Source organism: Anolis carolinensis, chromosome 4 (genome assembly GCF_035594765.1).
Source record: "Anolis carolinensis isolate JA03-04 chromosome 4, rAnoCar3.1.pri, whole genome shotgun sequence".
Lineage (NCBI taxonomy): Eukaryota > Metazoa > Chordata > Lepidosauria > Squamata > Dactyloidae > Anolis > Anolis carolinensis.
This window is the reverse complement of record NC_085844.1, coordinates 98,821,631-98,840,004: the sequence shown is the minus strand read 5'-3', so window position 1 is coordinate 98,840,004 and position 18,374 is coordinate 98,821,631. Positions and strand designations below refer to the sequence as shown.

At 39.7% G+C, this 18,374-nt stretch overlaps 1 protein-coding gene across 10 annotated transcripts in view; it reads left to right on the top strand.

Annotated features, from left to right (window-relative positions):
• The window catches only part of ctnnd2 (catenin delta 2), a 932,891-nt gene that overhangs the window by 291,169 nt on the left and 623,348 nt on the right, over window positions 1-18,374 (top strand). For all 10 annotated transcript variants that reach the window (XM_062979377.1, XM_062979381.1, XM_062979376.1 and 7 more), the window contains exon 3: window positions 18,007-18,119. In XM_062979377.1, coding sequence (XP_062835447.1) covers window positions 18,007-18,119 — 113 coding nt within the window. The remainder of the gene's footprint in view (window positions 1-18,006; window positions 18,120-18,374) is intronic.

The window sequence follows — 18,374 nt, the reverse complement described above, 5'->3', positions numbered from 1 at the left end:
TTTAAAAAAATATAGTAAAAAAAATTTTGGGGGGAGGAAATTAGCGAAATATTAAGAGACAATTAGAGAATGGGCCAACAATGGTTCAAAATACATTGCTGGTTGCGCCGTGAGACAACATATCGGAATGCGTCTCACAAAGCAAGAACAATCCGATATCAATACGATATAAGATTCAAAATGATTTTTTGACATGCCTAGTAAACCCACCTGTATCCTACTCCCACACAGCCTATTAAAACAAAATTAAGTTCAACAGGGACAAATGCAAGATACTTCACTTCAATAGAAAAAATGGAATGCAAAGATACAGAATGGGGGACGCCAGGCTCAACAGCAGTACGTGTGAAAAAGATATTGGAATCCTCATGGACAACAAGTTAAACATGAGCCTACAATGTGATGCGGCTGCTAAAAAAGCCAAGAGGATTCTGGCCTGCATAAATAGGGGTATAGCATCTAGATCCAGGGAAGTCATGCTACCCCTCTATTCTGCCTTGGTCAGACCACACCTGGAATACTGTGTCCAATTCTTAGCAACACAATTGAAGAGAGATGTTGACAAGCTGGAAAGCATCCAGAGGAGGGCAACTAAAATGATCAAGGGTCTAGAGAACAAGCTCTATGAGGAGAGGCTTAAAGAGCTGGGCATGTTTAGCCTGCAGAAGAGAAGGCTGAGAGGAGACATGATAGCCATGTACAAATACGTGAAGGGAAGTCATAGGGAGGAGGAAGCAAGCTTGTTTTCTGCTGCCCTGGAGACTAGGACATGGAACAATGGCTTCAAACTACAGGAAAGGAGATTTCACCTGAACATCAGGAAGAACTTCCTCACTGTGAGAGCTGTTCGGCAGTGGAACTCTCTCCCCCAGACAGCTTCTTCTTTGGAGGCTTTTAAGCAGAGGCTGGATAGGCATCTGTCGGGGGTGCTTTGAATGCAATGTCCTGCTTCTTGGCAGGGGGTTGGACTGGATGGCCCATGAGATCTCTTCCAACTCTACTATGATTCTATGATTCTAAGAAGGCACATGTAGAGAGGAAGCTCAGGCTGGATCTACATTGCCAGTTTCAGAATGCAGATTAACGGATTTGAAGTGGATTATATGCGTATATACTGTCATATAATCCAGTTCAATACAGTTAATCTGCATTCAGAAACTAGATTATGTAGTTATGTAGATCCAGCCTCAGCCCTCATCTGTACAGTTCTAAACGCATCCAGATCGCCTTTTAGAGGAACCTGGTCTTCTTTCTTCACACTTGAGTCCTGGATAGTTAAAAGCGGAGATTTTTTTTAAAAAAGATAACAAATACTTCAGACTTTCCGAATCTATCTGAACCAGCCTCTCTTTTCAGGGCCCAAGCAGAACTTCCCAATGTCTTTTGGAAATAGGCAGCCCACCCAGAAAGGAAAATACTGATTATGGCCCACCAACTAAGACAAAGGGAGGGGAGGGTAATTGCCACAAATGTGATTTTCTTGTTAATATTAGTGCCAAAGAACTAAGCTGAGATCTGGAAAATTGTGCTAACCGAAGAGTCAAGCCAGTGATATACACCAAAATGAGAAGTGCCTATTTGTACATTGTGGTTTAATTTGCTAATGAATGCTTTCTTGCACTGAGGCGAACATCCCATTTATCCATAAATCCCCGATGGATCTAATTCTTTAAAACTGAGGTGCCCTTGGCTCTTATCCTAATTTCTGTTTAGGTTTTCATCCTGTATATCAGAACCAAAGAGCACATACTTCTGGACTATACTTTTATGAGAAATAATTCTCCTTCTGCTGTGTGTATATGAGAGGGGAGGAGGAGAAAAGGAGAGAGGGAGAGAGAAGCTTTAAGACCTAGTATGTCAGTGAGTCTTACAATCCTGAAAACTCCTACTTTGTGGCCTGTCTGCACACTCACCCACCATTAGCTGCAGACCTGAACTGACTTAACTTTCTATTAAAGCCATGAAAGAAGCTCCAAGGAATTTGAATGCTGGCTTGCTCTACTGAAGAAGGAATTAAATTTCATTTTCAGAAACATAGCCAGTAAGAATGATATCAAAAGAATGCCTTGGTCCAGATTTTTTTTAAAAAATGATTAAGGAACTAAGGCAAGGTAGATTTATAAAATTATTTCAACTATTAGGGAAATACTAGTAGGAGCTATACAGGTGTATAAAGTGAACCAGCGGAATGTATATCAGTGTTGACACGCTTTTCACCAGTTGATTCAGTAGGTCTATTTTAGCTGGAACATGCAATTAGATTAACAGTCTTGAGTACTGTTAAACTGAGAAGAATTTTAGGCACTGAAAGTACTATGATGTTACTCCATGCCAGTGTGATTTTAACTTTTTATTTTACTGAGATGAAATGCTTATTTAGGCATACACAACTCATCTTTCAAATGTTCAGTATTTGAGGCTTCAATCTCATGCAACAATCTGTTTGTAGTTAATTGGTTAGTAGAAATGTAATCATTTTGCCCAAAGCCTATTTAACCTACCAATGGCTAGCCACATGTCTGCTAATGTGGCATGCTAATGATAACCATAACCCTTTTGTTCAGTCTGTTCTTCAAGTATAATACCATTATCATCAATTTTATTTGGAACACATCTCTCCTCACAGGTACAACATAGTTAAAGCACACACCATAAATAAAATGCAATACCATTAAAATACAAAAGGCAAATATTAAAATAGCAATACTAATGAAATTTAAAGCTAAACTTCACTGTTTAAAATTGACTCGGTAGGCCTACCAGAAGAGATATGTCTTTTATTGTGTCTTAAATTTTGACAGCTCATTTAGCTATTGAATTTCTTCTGACAGGTCATTCCACAGTCTTGGGCAGCCAATGTAAAGGTCCTCCATGTGACAGTTGCCTGTTGAGATTTGACCAAAGTATGCATCTCTTAGAAGAAAGACCTCAGTGTCTGGTGAGAGAAGGCGATTTTGTAGGTAACCTGGATCCAAATCACTTGAAATATGTAGAATAAGAACATGCAATTTCTGCTTTATTCATTGGTGCTTGCAGCACCCTCCATTCATAGAAAATGAATTTCTAAAGATGAAAGGCTTCTTATCTATAGACGTTCTTTGTGTGATTTGGATTAGCATTGATAATCACATGAAGAACCTCATAGAACAAGAGTGCCTCTCTTCTTCAGAATACAGTCGTCTATGTGATAAAAGCAATGTAGCAAAGGCACTAATGGACTTTCTGTTTTCATGTTTTTCATCTAGGAGTAACTGGTTCCTCCATGTCTGTGGAGTACAAGATTTGTTCTGGGTTTTAGTCTGAATTTTAAAGAACTTATCTGAAATGCTTGAAACTGTTGGAGGCTAACGATGGATCAATTTGGATAAATCTTCAAGACTTCAGACTCAAACTCAACACAAATTCAATGCCTTACTTACGTAAAGGCCACCTTCCACCACTTGCTCAGTCACTTGAATTGGGAATGCTTAAAGAGGGCTAATTTCCATTTGTCTTCTCTGTAGAGCCATTACAGTTCAAGTGGTTTCATACTGTATTCTACAACATAAATGCACCCTAGGAAACCTTCATCACGTAGATCGATTTTACCTCATAACTCCGTATTTAGTTTGCAACATTTAATGAAAATAAGCAGAGCCATATTCACCATCTATAAACATAATAAAAGTGAAAATCTGTATATAATAAACTATGGCATGTTCTTGATGGTATGGGGATACCAAGTCACCTTGTCTGTCTCCTGAGAAATCTGTATAAAGACCAAGTAGCCACAGTAAGAACAGATCACGGAACAACAGACTAGTTCAAGATTGGGAAAGGAGTGCGGCAGGGCTGCATACTTTCACCCTCCCTATTCAACTTGTACGCAGAACACATCATGCAACATGCAGGGCTTGAGGAATCCAAGGCCGGAGTTAAAATTGCTGGAAGAAACATTAATAACCTTAGGTATGCAGATGATACCACTCTGATGGCTGAAAGTGAGGAAGAGCTGAGGAGCCTTGTCACCAAGGTGAAAGAAGAAAGTGCAAAAGCTGGGTTGCAGTTAAACATCAAGAAAACCAAGATCATGGCAACTACACCTATTGATAACTGGCAAATAGAGGGAGAAAACGTGGAAGCAGTGACAGACTTTATATTTCTAGGCACGAAGATCACTGCAGATGCAGACTGCAGCCAGGAAATCAGAAGACGTTTACTTCTTGGGAGGAGAGCAATGGCCAACCTTGACAAAATAGTGAAGAGCAGAGACATCACACTGGCAACAAAGGTCTGCATAGTCAAAGCATAGTATTCCCCATAGTAACCTATGGATGCGAGAGCTGGACCATAAGGAAGGCTGAGCGAAGGAAGATAGACGCTTTTGAACTCTGGTGCTGGAGGAAAATCCTGAGAGTGCCTTGGACCGCAAGAAGATCCAACCAGTCCATCCTCCAGGAAATAATGCCCGGCTGCTCACTGGAGGGAAGGATATTAGAGGCAAAGCTGAAGTATTTTGGCCACATCATGAGAAGACAGGAAAGCTTGGAAAAGATCACGATGCTGGGAAAAATGGAAGGAAAAAGGAAGAGAGGCCGACCAAGGACAAGATGGATGGACGGTATCCTTGAAGTGACTGGGTTGACCTTGAAGGAACTGGGGGCGGTGATGGCCGACAGGGAGTTCTGGCGTGAACTGGTCCATGAGGTCACGAAGAGTCGGAGACAACTAAACGACCGAGCAGCAGCAGGATCAGCAACTGAACATACTGGAGAGGTTTGGGGAGAATTCATCATGATTTGTGGGAGTTGTAAGGACTGAGATGTAAAGTTCACCTGCAATCTAAGAGCAGTCTGAACTGCACCAATTATGGACCTGGAACTAATTTGGCACATAGACCCAACATAACCAAATTTGTATACTGGCAGGGTTTGGGGGTGATTGACCTTGACATCCAGAAGTTATAGTTCAACCATATTCAGGGAACATTGAACCCATCTGATGATAGATCTGGACCAACTTGGCACACAAATTCAACATAGCCAACTGGGGACACTGGTTGTCTTTGGAGATGATTGACCTTTAACTCTGGGAGTTATAGCTCACTTGTATTCTGTGAGCCCTCTGAACCCCACCATTGATGCATCTGGACCAAACTTGGCACACAGACCCAATGCTGCCAACTTGGGGTGATTGACCTTGGCATCAGAGAGTTATAGTTCACCCATATTCAGAGAACACTGAACCCAGCCAGTGATAGATCTGAACCAAAGATGGCACACAGACCCAACATGGCCAACTGTAAATACTGGCAGGCTTTGCGGGTGATTGACCTTGATCCCAAAAAGTTATAGTTCACCTGTATTCAGAAAATACTAAATCCAGCAGATGACAGATCTTGACCAAACCTGCCACACAAACTCAACATGGCCAACTGTGAATCCTGGAAGATGTTTCAGGAAGATTGCCCTGGGAATCTGGGAGTTGTAGTTGGCCAAATCCAGAGAACAGAGAACCCACCTGGCAACAGATCTGGACCAAAATTGCCACACAGACCCAACACGGCCAACTTAGTATATTGGTGGGGTTTGGGGGTGATTGAATTTGACATCTGGGAGTTACAGTTCACCCGTATTCAGAAAACACTAAACCCAGCCAACGTTGGACCAAACTTGGCACATAGGCCCACTATGGCCAACTTGAATACTGGTACCGTTTTGGGGTGATTGCCCTGGGAATCTGGGAGTTTAGTTCACCCTTATCCAGAGAACACTGAACACACAGATGATGGATCTGGACCAAACTTGGCACACAGACCCAGCATGGCCAACTGTGAATACTGGGGGAGTTTTCGGAGGATTGACCCAAGATTTTTGGGAATTGTAGTTCACCCACATGCTTATGCATTTTCTGATGGGAGCATTCATAAAGAACAAAAGCAAAGACTGAATTTTTTTCCCTAAGGAATAGCATAACATATGACCAAAATGATATTACCTTACATCCAAAAACAAACAAGGTCCTTTTCAAATAACCCGGGCACCGCTGGGGACCCAAGCTAGTTATTATTATACAATCCTAGATTATTATACAAGTTTATAATGCTGATATCCCTGACAGACCTGAACTGTATAAAAATGCAAAATTAGATTGCTCACAAGTGATGACATTAACTAATTATTTGCTGCTGAGTTTGCTCTGAAAACTGTCAGCTACAATAGAGTAGAGAACAAAAATCAATGTGTAAAACATAAATAAAACTGCAAGTAAGACTAAATCCAGTGCCTAAAGCTTTAAAAACTGAAATGCTAGCATCTCATCAAGCATGCAAGAGATCAAAGAGAAATTCATAACTGTATCTTAAAGACTTCTACATTCATTATGGTTATAGTGGCTCCATGGCTGAAATGATCATTTTACAAACCTTTCTTAGGAGAAAGAAGCAGAGTGTCCACGCAGTGCACTTCAGAAGGTGTGGGTTTTCTATGGAATAAAATAATTGTTCATAGAATCTTAGAATTATAGAGCTGGAAGAAACCACAAGACCATCCTGTCCAACCCCTTGCCATACAGAAAAATACAACCAAAGTCCTCTCAACAGATGGCCATTCAACCTTTGCTTAAAAACCTCTAGAGAAGGAGACTCCACCAGACTGTGAGGTAGCATATTTCACTACTGAATAACTGTTACCACCAGGAAGCTCTTCCCAAAGTTTAGGTGGAACCTATTTTCCTGCAGTTTGAATCTAGCAAGAATTTTGTTATTTCCGCTGCAAAGGGCAAGGTAGTAGTCACCGAAGTTGTCTTATGTTTCCAGTCATAGATTGAATAGAAGTTTTTGGGGTATATTCTCTCTGCCTCCCCCAAAATTGTCTTGCTGACTCTTGTTCGCTGATATCTATGAAATATCAAGCTTGTATAAGATTTTTCCCCATTTGTTCCATTTGGTTGGTCAAATCAAAATTTCAAAAATTTATTTTGTACAGGACTCTAGCTTTAAATAGCACTTTGTGTGGATATGTGTTCTTGAGTCTAAATGATGTGAAATGATCCAGCAAAATGTCATTATATTGTAACTACAGTACATAGGTAAAGGTAAAGGTTTCCCCTGACATTAAGTCCAGTCATGTCTGACTCTGGAGGTTGTTGCTCATCTCCATTTCTAAGCCGAAGAGCCGGTGTTGTCCGTAGACTCCTCCAAGGTCATGTGGCCGGCATGACTGCATGGAGCGCCGTTACCTTCCCGCCGGAGCGGTACCTATTGATCTACTCACATTGGTATGTTTTCGAACTGCTAGGTTGGCAGGAGCTGGAGCTAACAGCGGCCACTCATGCCGCTCCTGGGGTTTGAACCTGGGACCTTTTGGTCTCCAGCTCAGTGCTTTAATGCACTTCACCACCGGGGCTCCGTTTATTTCGATATTTATACATTATTTTAGTAGTTAGGTGGCCTTTCTCCCCTTCGCAAGCCCCAGGGAGGCTCGTGGGCCATTTTGCACTGTATGTGACACTGTTTGCCAGTGAAGCGTTCCCTACCAGCGCCGCTGGGCCCCTTGCTCTTCTTCTTCTTCCTGCACTTTTTCTTTGTGACCTCCTCCAGCTCCCGCCCCACTCTCCCTCTCGTCGGCGTTCAGGAGCAGCTCTCTGTTGAGGTGTTGTTGCTGCTACTTCTCCTCAGAGCTGCCCCCTTACTCCGTGCTCTGGCTGCCTTGTCCTTTCTCCCTCCCTCCCTCTTTTAATGTATTCCTCGAAGCTGTGGCCATCAAGCTGGGGAGGGCTTTGTACATGGACTTGGAAGCCCTCCCTCTTTCACCACACACACACATGCCTCCTCAGCCTAGTCTTAACCTTTACATGGCATTTGGCTGCTTGGCCTCTGAACATATGGTTAAAAAGAGAGAGAGAGAGCCCTGTTTGCAGGGAAGAGAGAAGCCAATTTTAAGAGGGATATGTGTGATCCCTGGGGCCAAAGGAGCTCCATCTTTCATCACACACACACACACACACACACACACACACACACACACACACACAAGCCTCCTCAGCCTCATATTTGTGGTGGTTCTTCTTTTTCACTGAGGAGATGAGGCACTCCTGGCACTTCCTGCAGGCGGCTGAGGAGGACAGGCCAGGCCAGGCCGCACACCTCAGCCGGGGTGAGGGAGGGAGGGCTGTATGGCCATGTCCCATAAGCATCCAAGAAAACCCGTGAAAGTCCATAAAAAGCAAACCGCAAAGTAGCAGGGGAACACTGTATATGTTATTAGCCGTCACAGTCAACTTTTTAAAATGTCAAGCTGATAGTATTAATTACATTTATAAGGTATAAACTCTGTTCAGATAAGAAGGGCAAGAAGGGCAGTTGCATTGAAAGAAAAGTGAGGAAGGAGTGTGAAGAAAGAAAAGGAAAGTAGCTGCTTTGAGTCTCCTTTTGGAGAGAAAAAGCAGAGTATAAACATAAACATAATTATCACATTTCAACTGATGTTGGCTTATAGTTACCCCCCTCTCTCTTTATTCCTTCTTGCAAGAACAATAGAAAAAGCAGCAGCGCCAACACAGACATGGTTTAATCATGCTGGAAGTGGTAAAAAAATGAGCTTCCTGAATATGTGTTGTTAGTATGTCCTATTAAAATAAAATGAGATTATGACTAAAATAGTCATACAGAAAAAAATATGATTGTGAGTGTGTGTGTCCAAAGTAGAATTAGACTTAGGGAATGGCGGAGTTACAGATGACACCATACTGCTAGTAGAAAATAGGAGGAACAATTCTTGAAGAAAGTGCAAAGGCAGGTTTATAACTGAATGTCAAGAAAACAAAACTAATGACTATGTTTATATAACGTTAAAGTAGATGATGAAGATGTTGAAATACTTCATGATTTTTCTTACCTTGGCTCAGTCATTAATTAGAATGAAGATAGCAGCCAAGAAATGAGAAAAAGGGTAGAATCATAGAATCATAGAATAGTAGAGTTGGAAGAGACCTCATGGGCCATCCAGTCCAACCCCCTGCCAAGAAGCAGGAAATCCCATTCAAAGCACCCCCGACAGATAGCCATCCAGCCTCTGTTTAAAAGCCTCCAAAGAATGAGCCTCCATCACAGTCTGGGGAAGAGAGTTCCACTGCCGAACAGCCCTCACAGTGAGGAAGTTCTTCCTAATGTTCAGGTAGGATTTGGAAAGGCAGCTATGAAAAATACTACAAGATCCTGAAGTGTCAAGATATTTAAATGAATACTACAGTTAAAAAAAACTAAGATTGTCATACTTTGGTCATATCACGGGAAGACATGACTCAGTAGATAATATAATTGTGTTTAATAAAGATAAAGACACGAGGAAAAGAAAAATACCACATTATGATCCTAAGTCTGTGAGACCTGAACAAGCCTGTTGATGATATGGTGACGTGATAGTGATAAGGTCACTGTCAGTCAAAGCTAACTTGACAATAGTACACAACACTATAAAATGACGTATATATGATGATGAATTGTAGCTGTTTTGTTTAGTTTTGAGTGTTTTCCAACTGACTGGATGCTGAGGATTATGCAAGTAGTACCCATTTATATGCTGCTGGTTTCTTTTTTTTTTTTAATCAGGTATTGTAAATTGCATCTTGCAATTCAGGTTAACTAGCTGTTTTGTTTTGTTTTCATTTGTAATTTGATTTGAGTCCCAATTTTGGGAGAAGGATGGGAAATAATGAGGACTGTGGTGATGGAAAACAAAGATAAGACATGAGAATAACAAGAGAGTGTGAGGGGGAGTTGATTCCATGAATAACAACTTACCTAAACAACGTTCAGTATTTCAGCAAAGTGTTGTGAAATTAAGTTAAACTATCTGAGGGAGGGATGAAGAAAACGAGTGCAGAAAAAATGGTTTTTGAAACATAATTGTAGTATGCAGACCTATATGCACTCTGGAAAGTTGGTGAGATTGTTTTCTTCTTTTCGTTTCTTTCTTTAGTTCTTTCATCTTCTTTTTTGTCATGAAAAATATAAATCAGCTGATCTCCTTCTCCTCATAGATCAAGGGAGACCTGTCCTATCTGATCACATCTAGCATGATCATCTCTCTAAATATCTCAGCTATTTCTGGCTACAGACCATGGCATCATTTTCCCCTTGCGTTAGTGCTGAATTCCTATGATTTGAGAACATGGTGAAATCACTTTGTTTTTTTATTGATGAGTCTTCAGAATAATACATGCAAAATGTCCTTATCTTTTATCATGTGATATGAGTTCAGATGTGAATTCATCCTGCTCACCTTGTGATACAAATCAGAAGCAGAGACGGAGTTCTTATTCCCTTTAATTATATTGTAAAACAGATTTACCCAGCTGGATGCCATCTAGTTGCTTTTCACTTCAATCCCCATCAACCCCAACCATCTTGTCTAGTGGTGAGGATCAACTGTAGTCCAAAACAACTGAAATCAAGAGTTTGTGAAAGTCTGATGTAGAAAACTTTGGACTGGTAAAAATTTTCTTACCCTGCCTCATGAAATAAGAGAAAACTTGCATAGAGTACATCAAGAAGTTTCTCAGAATTTTAAACCTTTTTATGCCTAAAAGGGGGGCGAGAGAGTAAAGGGTGGTACCCTCCCCACACACACACACACACAAACACCTGCAAAGATCCAGCGCTTAACTCAAATCTCCAGATCCTTGGAGATGTTTTTTTAAACCTGAAATAAACCCAAATATCGAAGTTTATTCTGGGTTAATGTGAATTATCGTGAGTTTTTATCTGGATGATAATGCACTCCCTATACTGTATTATAGTGTAGTTTAGATGGGGCCTCTGTTGTTGAAAGTACAGGGTGTTTGAAGAAGAACCCCCTAGTTTTAACTTAAAACACATTAAAACTAGGGAGTTATTTTTTCAAACACCCTGTATTATAAGTTCAGGGCCACTATTTAGTTGGTACTAGCTGTGCCCGGCCATGCGTTGCTATGGCCAAGTATGGTGGTATGGGAAAAAAGTATTGAGGAATTGGTGGTAGTTAAGGTAAAGGGTAAAGGTTTTTCCCTGATATTAAGTTCAGTGGTGTCTGACTCTGGGGCTCGGTGGTCATGCCCATTTCTAAGCCGAAGAGCTGGTGTTATCCATAGACTCCTACAAGGTCATGTGGCATGACTGTATGGAGCGCCGTTACTTTCCCACCGGAGCAGTACCTATTCATCTACTCTCATTTGCATGTTTTTGAACTTGGCAGAAGCTAGGGCTAACAGTGGGGGCTCTCTCCGCTCGCCCAATTCAAACCTGCGACTTTTCGGTCCACAAGTTCAGCAGGTCAGCACTTTAACACGCTTCGCCATCAGGGGATATTATTTCGTAAAGGTTGTGGATATACAGTATTTCTGATTGGTGTTTTTGCCTGTTGGAGGCAAGTATGAATGTTGCAATTAGGGAAAATGATTAGCATGTAATGGCCTTGCAGCTTTAAAGCCTGGCTGTTTCCTGCCTGAGTGAATTTTTTGTTGGGAGGTGTTAGCTGGCCCTGATTGTTTCCTGTGTGGAATTCCCCTGTTTTCAGTGTGTTGTTCTTTATTTAGTGTTCTGATTTTAAAGATTGTATTCTTGTGTTTTATTATACCACAGTAATTTTTATATATTCTGACTTTAGTGTTTTTGAATACTTGGAGTCAGATTGTATTCATTTTCATGGTTGACAGCAACACAATAATAATAATGATTTTGGTAATACACACTACTTCACTCCCTTCTCAGCTTCCTTTCTGGAAGAATCCTTTCTTGGGAGGTGTTAGCTGGCCCTGATTGTTTCCTTTGTGGAATTCCCAATTTCCCTGCTTTCAGAGTGTTGCTCTTTATTTACTGTCCTGGTTTTAGAGATTACATTGTTTTGTATTATTCTATCACAGTAATTATTTCATATTACAGTAGAATCTCACTTATCCAACATTATCCAACACAGTCTGCCTTTTAGTAGTCAATGTTTTTGTAGTCAGTGTTTTAAATTCATTGTGATATTTTGGTGGTAAATTTGTAAATACAGTAATTACTACATAGCATTACTGCATATGGAACTACTTTTTCTGTCAAATTGGTTGTATAACATGATGTTTTGGTGCTTAATTTGTATAATGATTACCTAATTTGATGTTTAATCGGCTTTTCTTGAATCCCTTCTTTTATCCAACATATTCACTTATCCAACGTTCTTCCGGCCTGTTTATATTGGATAAGTGAGACTCTACTGTATATTTATAATCTTATATTATCTGCTTAGAACAGGATTATATGAGGCCCCTTCTATACAGCTGTATAAAATGCACACTGAAGTGGATTATATGGCAGTGTGAAGTCAAGATAATCCAGTTCAAAGCAGATAATATAAGATTATAAATGGGTTATATAGCTTTGTGGAAGGGCCTTGAGTCTACACTGCCATATAATCCAGTTGAAATCAGATAATCTGTATTTTATAGGCAGTGTGGAAGAGACCTAAGTGAGGCCTAACTCTGCCTCTCCCCTGGGCTGAGTGGGTTGCTAGGAGACCAAGTGGTCGGAGCTTAGCATTGTAACTGGCAGCAATTGGATAAAAAAATTATTCCTCTCCCTCTAATTAGGACTTTATTTTTCTTTTCTTTTTGTTGTATCAACCTAGAGGTGTGGATGAGGGTTGTGCTGTCAGTTTTCAAGGTTGTGGGGTGTTTAGTTTTGTTGTTTTGTCTGCTGCTGTGAGTCCATCACACACACACACACACACACACACACACATATATATATATTAGATAGATGGTTATTTTAAAGCATATATCTTATTTTCACATTAAATTTATATCAAAAGCTGTTTATGTACATTTTATAAACGCAATTTTGAGAAAAAGCTATTTTTGTCTGAAACAAGATGCATGCTAAAACATTTTGCGATATGATTATTTTGAAGCAACAGTTTCATTCCAAAATCTGGGTACAACAACATAAGAAGCATACATGCTAGTCATGTACTTCATTTCAGAAAGTTAAGACAGACACTGGTGGTTTAATTAATGGGCAGGTGCATATGGATGCCCTCCAAAGTAAAGGTGAAAGTTTTAAAATTAAGAATATAACTGTAAAATTATAAATAGATCATGAATATTGTCAGGAAATATTATCAAATATTGATTAATGTCTTTGAAGTGTGAAAGCATTTTAGAGTAATTTTGCAGAGATGAAAGGAGCCATAGTTATGGTAAAATATCAACCATGAAAAGATAGGTTCCTAAACTGTTAGAGAATTGCAAGACAAAATGGAAAAGGTGGGGAAGCAATTAATTAAATAAAGACCTAAAGGAACTGGTGTTGAAGAGTGTGCAGTTAGATCTTCACATTTGGAGGTTTACTTTTTGCAACTATTCATAGATTTATTTAACATGTTCTCTCCAAGAATGTCTAAATTGTCCAAAGTACCTGCTAACCATAAAGTCATGCTGGAGCACCTAGAAATCCCTAGAGAAAATGTTCTTTTGAGTTATAAAGGTAGGTTTTATCATTTCTACCCCCCCCCCCTTTTTTTCTTTTTCTTTTTTTCTTTTTTTTGCAGATCTTCTGTACTCCAACCCTTATGAATATGGGACAATGACTATAAGTCAGTCTCTTACCTTTCATCCGAAGTTGACCATAGAATTGCATTGGAAGTCCTAGGGTCCTCTCAGACAGGCCCTATATCCCCAGATCTGATCCCAGGTTTTCTGCTTTAAACTGGATTATATGAGTCCACACTGCCAGATAATCTGGGATAAGCAGAAAACCTGGGATCAGATCCTGGGATATAGGGCTTGTCTGGATGGGCCCCTAGAAATTCCTAGAAAGAGCCTTTTAATGAGATTCAAAAAAATGAAATCCACAAATGTGGAGGGCTTAGTGTGTTTTTGCTCTGTGTTGATCCTTAATGTTTCATAACAAGTGAAAAGTGTCCTTTAATAACATATGTGGTATTCTTTGGAGACTGATATTATCATACATTCTTTTCCTCTGTCCTTGACATTGCTGTGAACTTCATCTCTCCAAGTCTTTCCCTATTATCATGATAGGTCATTACACCATTGTAATGTCATCTCCCTCGTTTCTCTTTGAGGTTGTTATGCTATCATTCTGGCACTCCAGCTCTTCATCAACATCATACTTTTCAACATAATTTTGCGTATATTTAACTTCACGCTCTAGTCTAGTCTCTGCAAATTTGCAGACAAAGTTCTTTAGGTTTCTTTTTAAAAATGGGATGTAATTTGCATAAAACTTTATTACCACCAGAATTTCTAAAAAAAAAAACAACCCACCCTGTCAGTGCAACATGCTTCAGTAGTTTTAGATTAATATTTCATGAAATCACTCATGATAAACAATGGAAAACAAAAAACAGTGTAGTTAAAGAAATGATGACAAATGACAGAGAAGGTAAGCTACCTTTTTTTATTTGCAGTCCAAGCAAAAATATTTCTCATTTCTATATTTCTTATTGCCAATGCTGATTTTGGAAAAAAAGTGGGATTTGGCTTGCACACCAGCCACAGTTTTAATCAGTTCTGGTTTGGCTCTGTAGAAGCATTGCCTGATTAATGGAAATTATTGTTGCTTTCTTTTTGTTCAGTCAGTACTAAATATTTTATTGTGTAGAGCCAGGTTGTTTCAGGAATGTTTGATTGCTAAGGGAATGATATCTGTCATTTAGAAATGAAAAGAATTTATGTAATGATCTGATCCCAGGTCAAAGAAAAAGTGGTGTCAACAGTAAGAAAATCCCATCATAAAGAATATTAGAACAGTGAAAATTTTGCAGAATGTTTTCATAGTATTTGATATTCTAAAATGTTCAAAGATATGGTTTTGCTGAAGAAAATGTGTGGGTCTGGAGGGCAAAAAGAAACTTGTTCTCTGAGAAGAAACATTGTGTTCTGTACAGAGCCAGTGTTTTCTATGCAGATTTTTGTATGTGTGCAAACCTCCATATGTTTTTCTCCATACATTTCAGGACATATAAATACTAGGCTTGAGCGATCCATGAAAAAATTGATTCTAAACTGGCTTCAAAAGTAAGGGGCGCTAGCGTTTAGTTTCTGATGTCATTTCCGAATTTTCCGTCTTCAAAAATTTCAAAATTTAATGAAAATTCGTTAATTTCGAAAGTAATTCATTAATGGTGGATGCGCATGCACAGTGCCCAAAAAACAGCACCGGGGGGGGGGGGACTTTACAGGACTCTCCCACCCTCATTTTTTGAGCTATCTTCAAACTTGGTACAGTGGTAGAACACATTTAACACTGCTAACTCACCAAAATTTCCCTTATCTGATTTTGGCGAATTTTCATAGCTTTTATAATAAACCATTTTTTAATAATTGCAGGAATCTGTTCCTGGTTTGAAAGTCTTATTTCCTGTTTCATTGGGTTGTCTTTACTTTGAAAGTCATTGTTCTACCTCAGAAACTTTGTTTTTGTGGCTGAAACTTTGTTAAATTGGTGGACAGTGTCTCAGGAAACCATAATGTGCTCCATGTCCCTTGCACAAAGACAAAGTTCAGGCAGTGTCATAAATTTTGCCATGTTTCTATGACAGAACCAATTAGGAAATGACACTTATCACCCAGGAACAGAAATCATAGTACACCATCAAATCATTCCTGACAGATGGCCATCAGCCTCTGAATAAGGAAATCAGTACCTGGTTTGAAAGTGCTATTTCCTGTTTCATTGGCTTTTCTGGGGCTGAGAGTGTGTGACTTGCCCAAGTGGGTGGCTGAGTGGGGAATCAAGCCACAATCGGAGTCCAACACTCAAACCTCTCCCTCCCTCTCTCCCCCCCCCTCTCTAAACTTCACATACCTTCCAAGAATTCACATACCGTATGAAAGTTTGGTCAAGATGGTCAGAGGAGGGCATCTAAAATGATCTAGGGTCTGGAGAACAAGCCCTATGAGGAGCGGCTTAAAGAACTGGGCATGTTTAGCCTGCAGAAGAGAAGGCTGAGAGGAGACATGATGTATACATATGTGAGGGGAAGTCATAGGGAGGAGGGAGCAAACTTGTTTTCTGCTGCCCTGCAGACTAGGACTCAATGGAACAATGGCTTCAGACTACAGGAAAGGAAATTTCACCTGAACATTAGGAAGAACTTCCTCACTGTGAGAGTTGTTCAGCTGTGGAACTCTCTGCCCCGGACTGTGGTGGAAGCTTCTTCTTTGGAGGCTTTTAAGCAGAGGCTGGATGGCCATCTGTTGGGGGTGCTTTGAATGCGATTTCCTGCTTCTTGGCAGAATGGGGTTGGACTGGATGGCCCATGAGGTTTCTTTTGAAACAACATTTTTCTAAAACGCTAACAGAACAATGGCCATGCCTCTGCCTCCCTCCCTCTCCCACTCTGATTGGCTTAGTGGAAGGCTTCTGGGAAATGGAGTTTTATCCAGGCCATGTCTGCTGCTTGCTTCATTTCCATTTAAATAAATGGAGAAAATTCAGAGGCGTTGGTCTCCTGCTTTTTGAAAGCTATTGGGATATAATTTGCCTCAATCAAAGCAAAAATTCACCACTTTTTGCCTATCAAGTTTCATAATGTTTGACCCATCCACTGATTTTTGGGGCATTTTGAAACAACATTTTTTTAAAACGCTAGCAGAACGATGGTCACACCTCTCCCTCCCTATTCCTTCCACTCTGATTGGTTGAGAGGCATGCCAACATGGCTTCTCCTCTCAGAGGGGCTACAGCTACATCCGAAGACATCAGAAACAGATGAAAAAATGTGCTTTTGATTCAAATTCGTAGTATTAGGAAGGCAGTGAGCAGATGTTTCAAAAAATCACTTCAAAAGTGCTTTCGAACTGAATTTGAAATGATTTTAACGGAATAACGAAAAATTTGCTCAACCCTAATAAATACACCACAGAAGAATATTTGTGTTGTCTTGAAGTGGGAAGACAGAGAAGACAAATACTATAATTATTTGTCCTCATAGACGAGGATCAATTAATTGAGAATTTACTTCCCTACTCCTACTTACGTTTCTTCCGGGTTCCATGGAAATTAACACTATGGAGTAGTACATGCCGAAATACATAATTTGTGTGACCATGAACTCTCTAGGAAACTGAGAGCACAAAAACAGAATCCAAGAACGGAAACATTGGCCTCTAGTGTGTGTTTGTGTGTAGCTGACTTCAGTTTATTTGTAGTATATGTATTAATTATCATTTTATTTTATTACTACCCCAATTCAAAAACAGAACCAGATAACAGAAACATTGTCCACTAGTGTGTTTGTGTGTAGTATTTTATTTTATGACTACTTCACCTACACTCAAGATAACTCACTTAGGAACCTAACAGGCAGTCTCTTTCAAGAGGCCAGGAACACATTCTATATATGATGATGTGCATTATGTTTTGATTTATCTGTTGTTTGCAGGATTTATATATGTGCTTCCCTTCACCTTTTGTTCTTTCAGCAAAGTTTTGGGAAACCCAAAAAACCGTTCAAAGTTATCTTCTCTATTGATTATGTCTTAGATTGGTTTCCATTGGGTATTAGAGTGTATACAGAATCAATATATAATACAAAAAGTGAAACCAGCAGAACCCAATACAAAAACGGAATCAGATAACAGAAACATTCAACAGCCCTATGAAATTTCAGTGAATGATGATAGTTTTTTAGGGACTATACCTCCCAGGATCCTGTAATTGGCAATGTTTAGAGATTGAGATACGTGAATCTCTCTAGGCATAATATTCCAAATTCTGAATCTCTATCCTCAAGCCTGATATATTATAGTTGCCTAGCTCATGTCAAATGGCACTAGGATCACCCATGAAGGCTTTTCTGAGTAATGTTCCAGAAGAGTTTTAACACTATTGTGGATCAGCAGGGGATTTTAAATCAAATCTTGATTGCTCTACATGTAGGAGGGAGGGGAAAGGGGTTCCTTTTAACACCAGTAACAAAGAAAAAAGCTCTCTATTGCATATTATCTAGACCATAACATGAATATCTGTGTTTTGTGTTTCAGGAGTTACAGTTTGAAAGGCTTACAAGAGAACTTGAGGCCGAACGCCAGATTGTGGCTAGCCAGCTGGAGAGATGTAAACTTGGATCCGACACTGGAAGCATGAACAGCATCAGGTACTGAATGAGAGTTACTTTCTTGTTTCTTAATAACTTATTGGCATTGATAATAGACTGTATTGATCATTCTTCTGTGACATACTGCAGACTGAATGGGATTTATTTTTTCTTAGCAGAGACACAAAATAATTTTAAGTTACCTTGCTATTTTCTTTTATTTGTTACCTGATAAAGAATCTTGGGTAAATACCTGATAGAAGAAGTATTTGTTGAGGTGATAAAACTGCAGGGCTTATGAATCTGTTTGGTGGA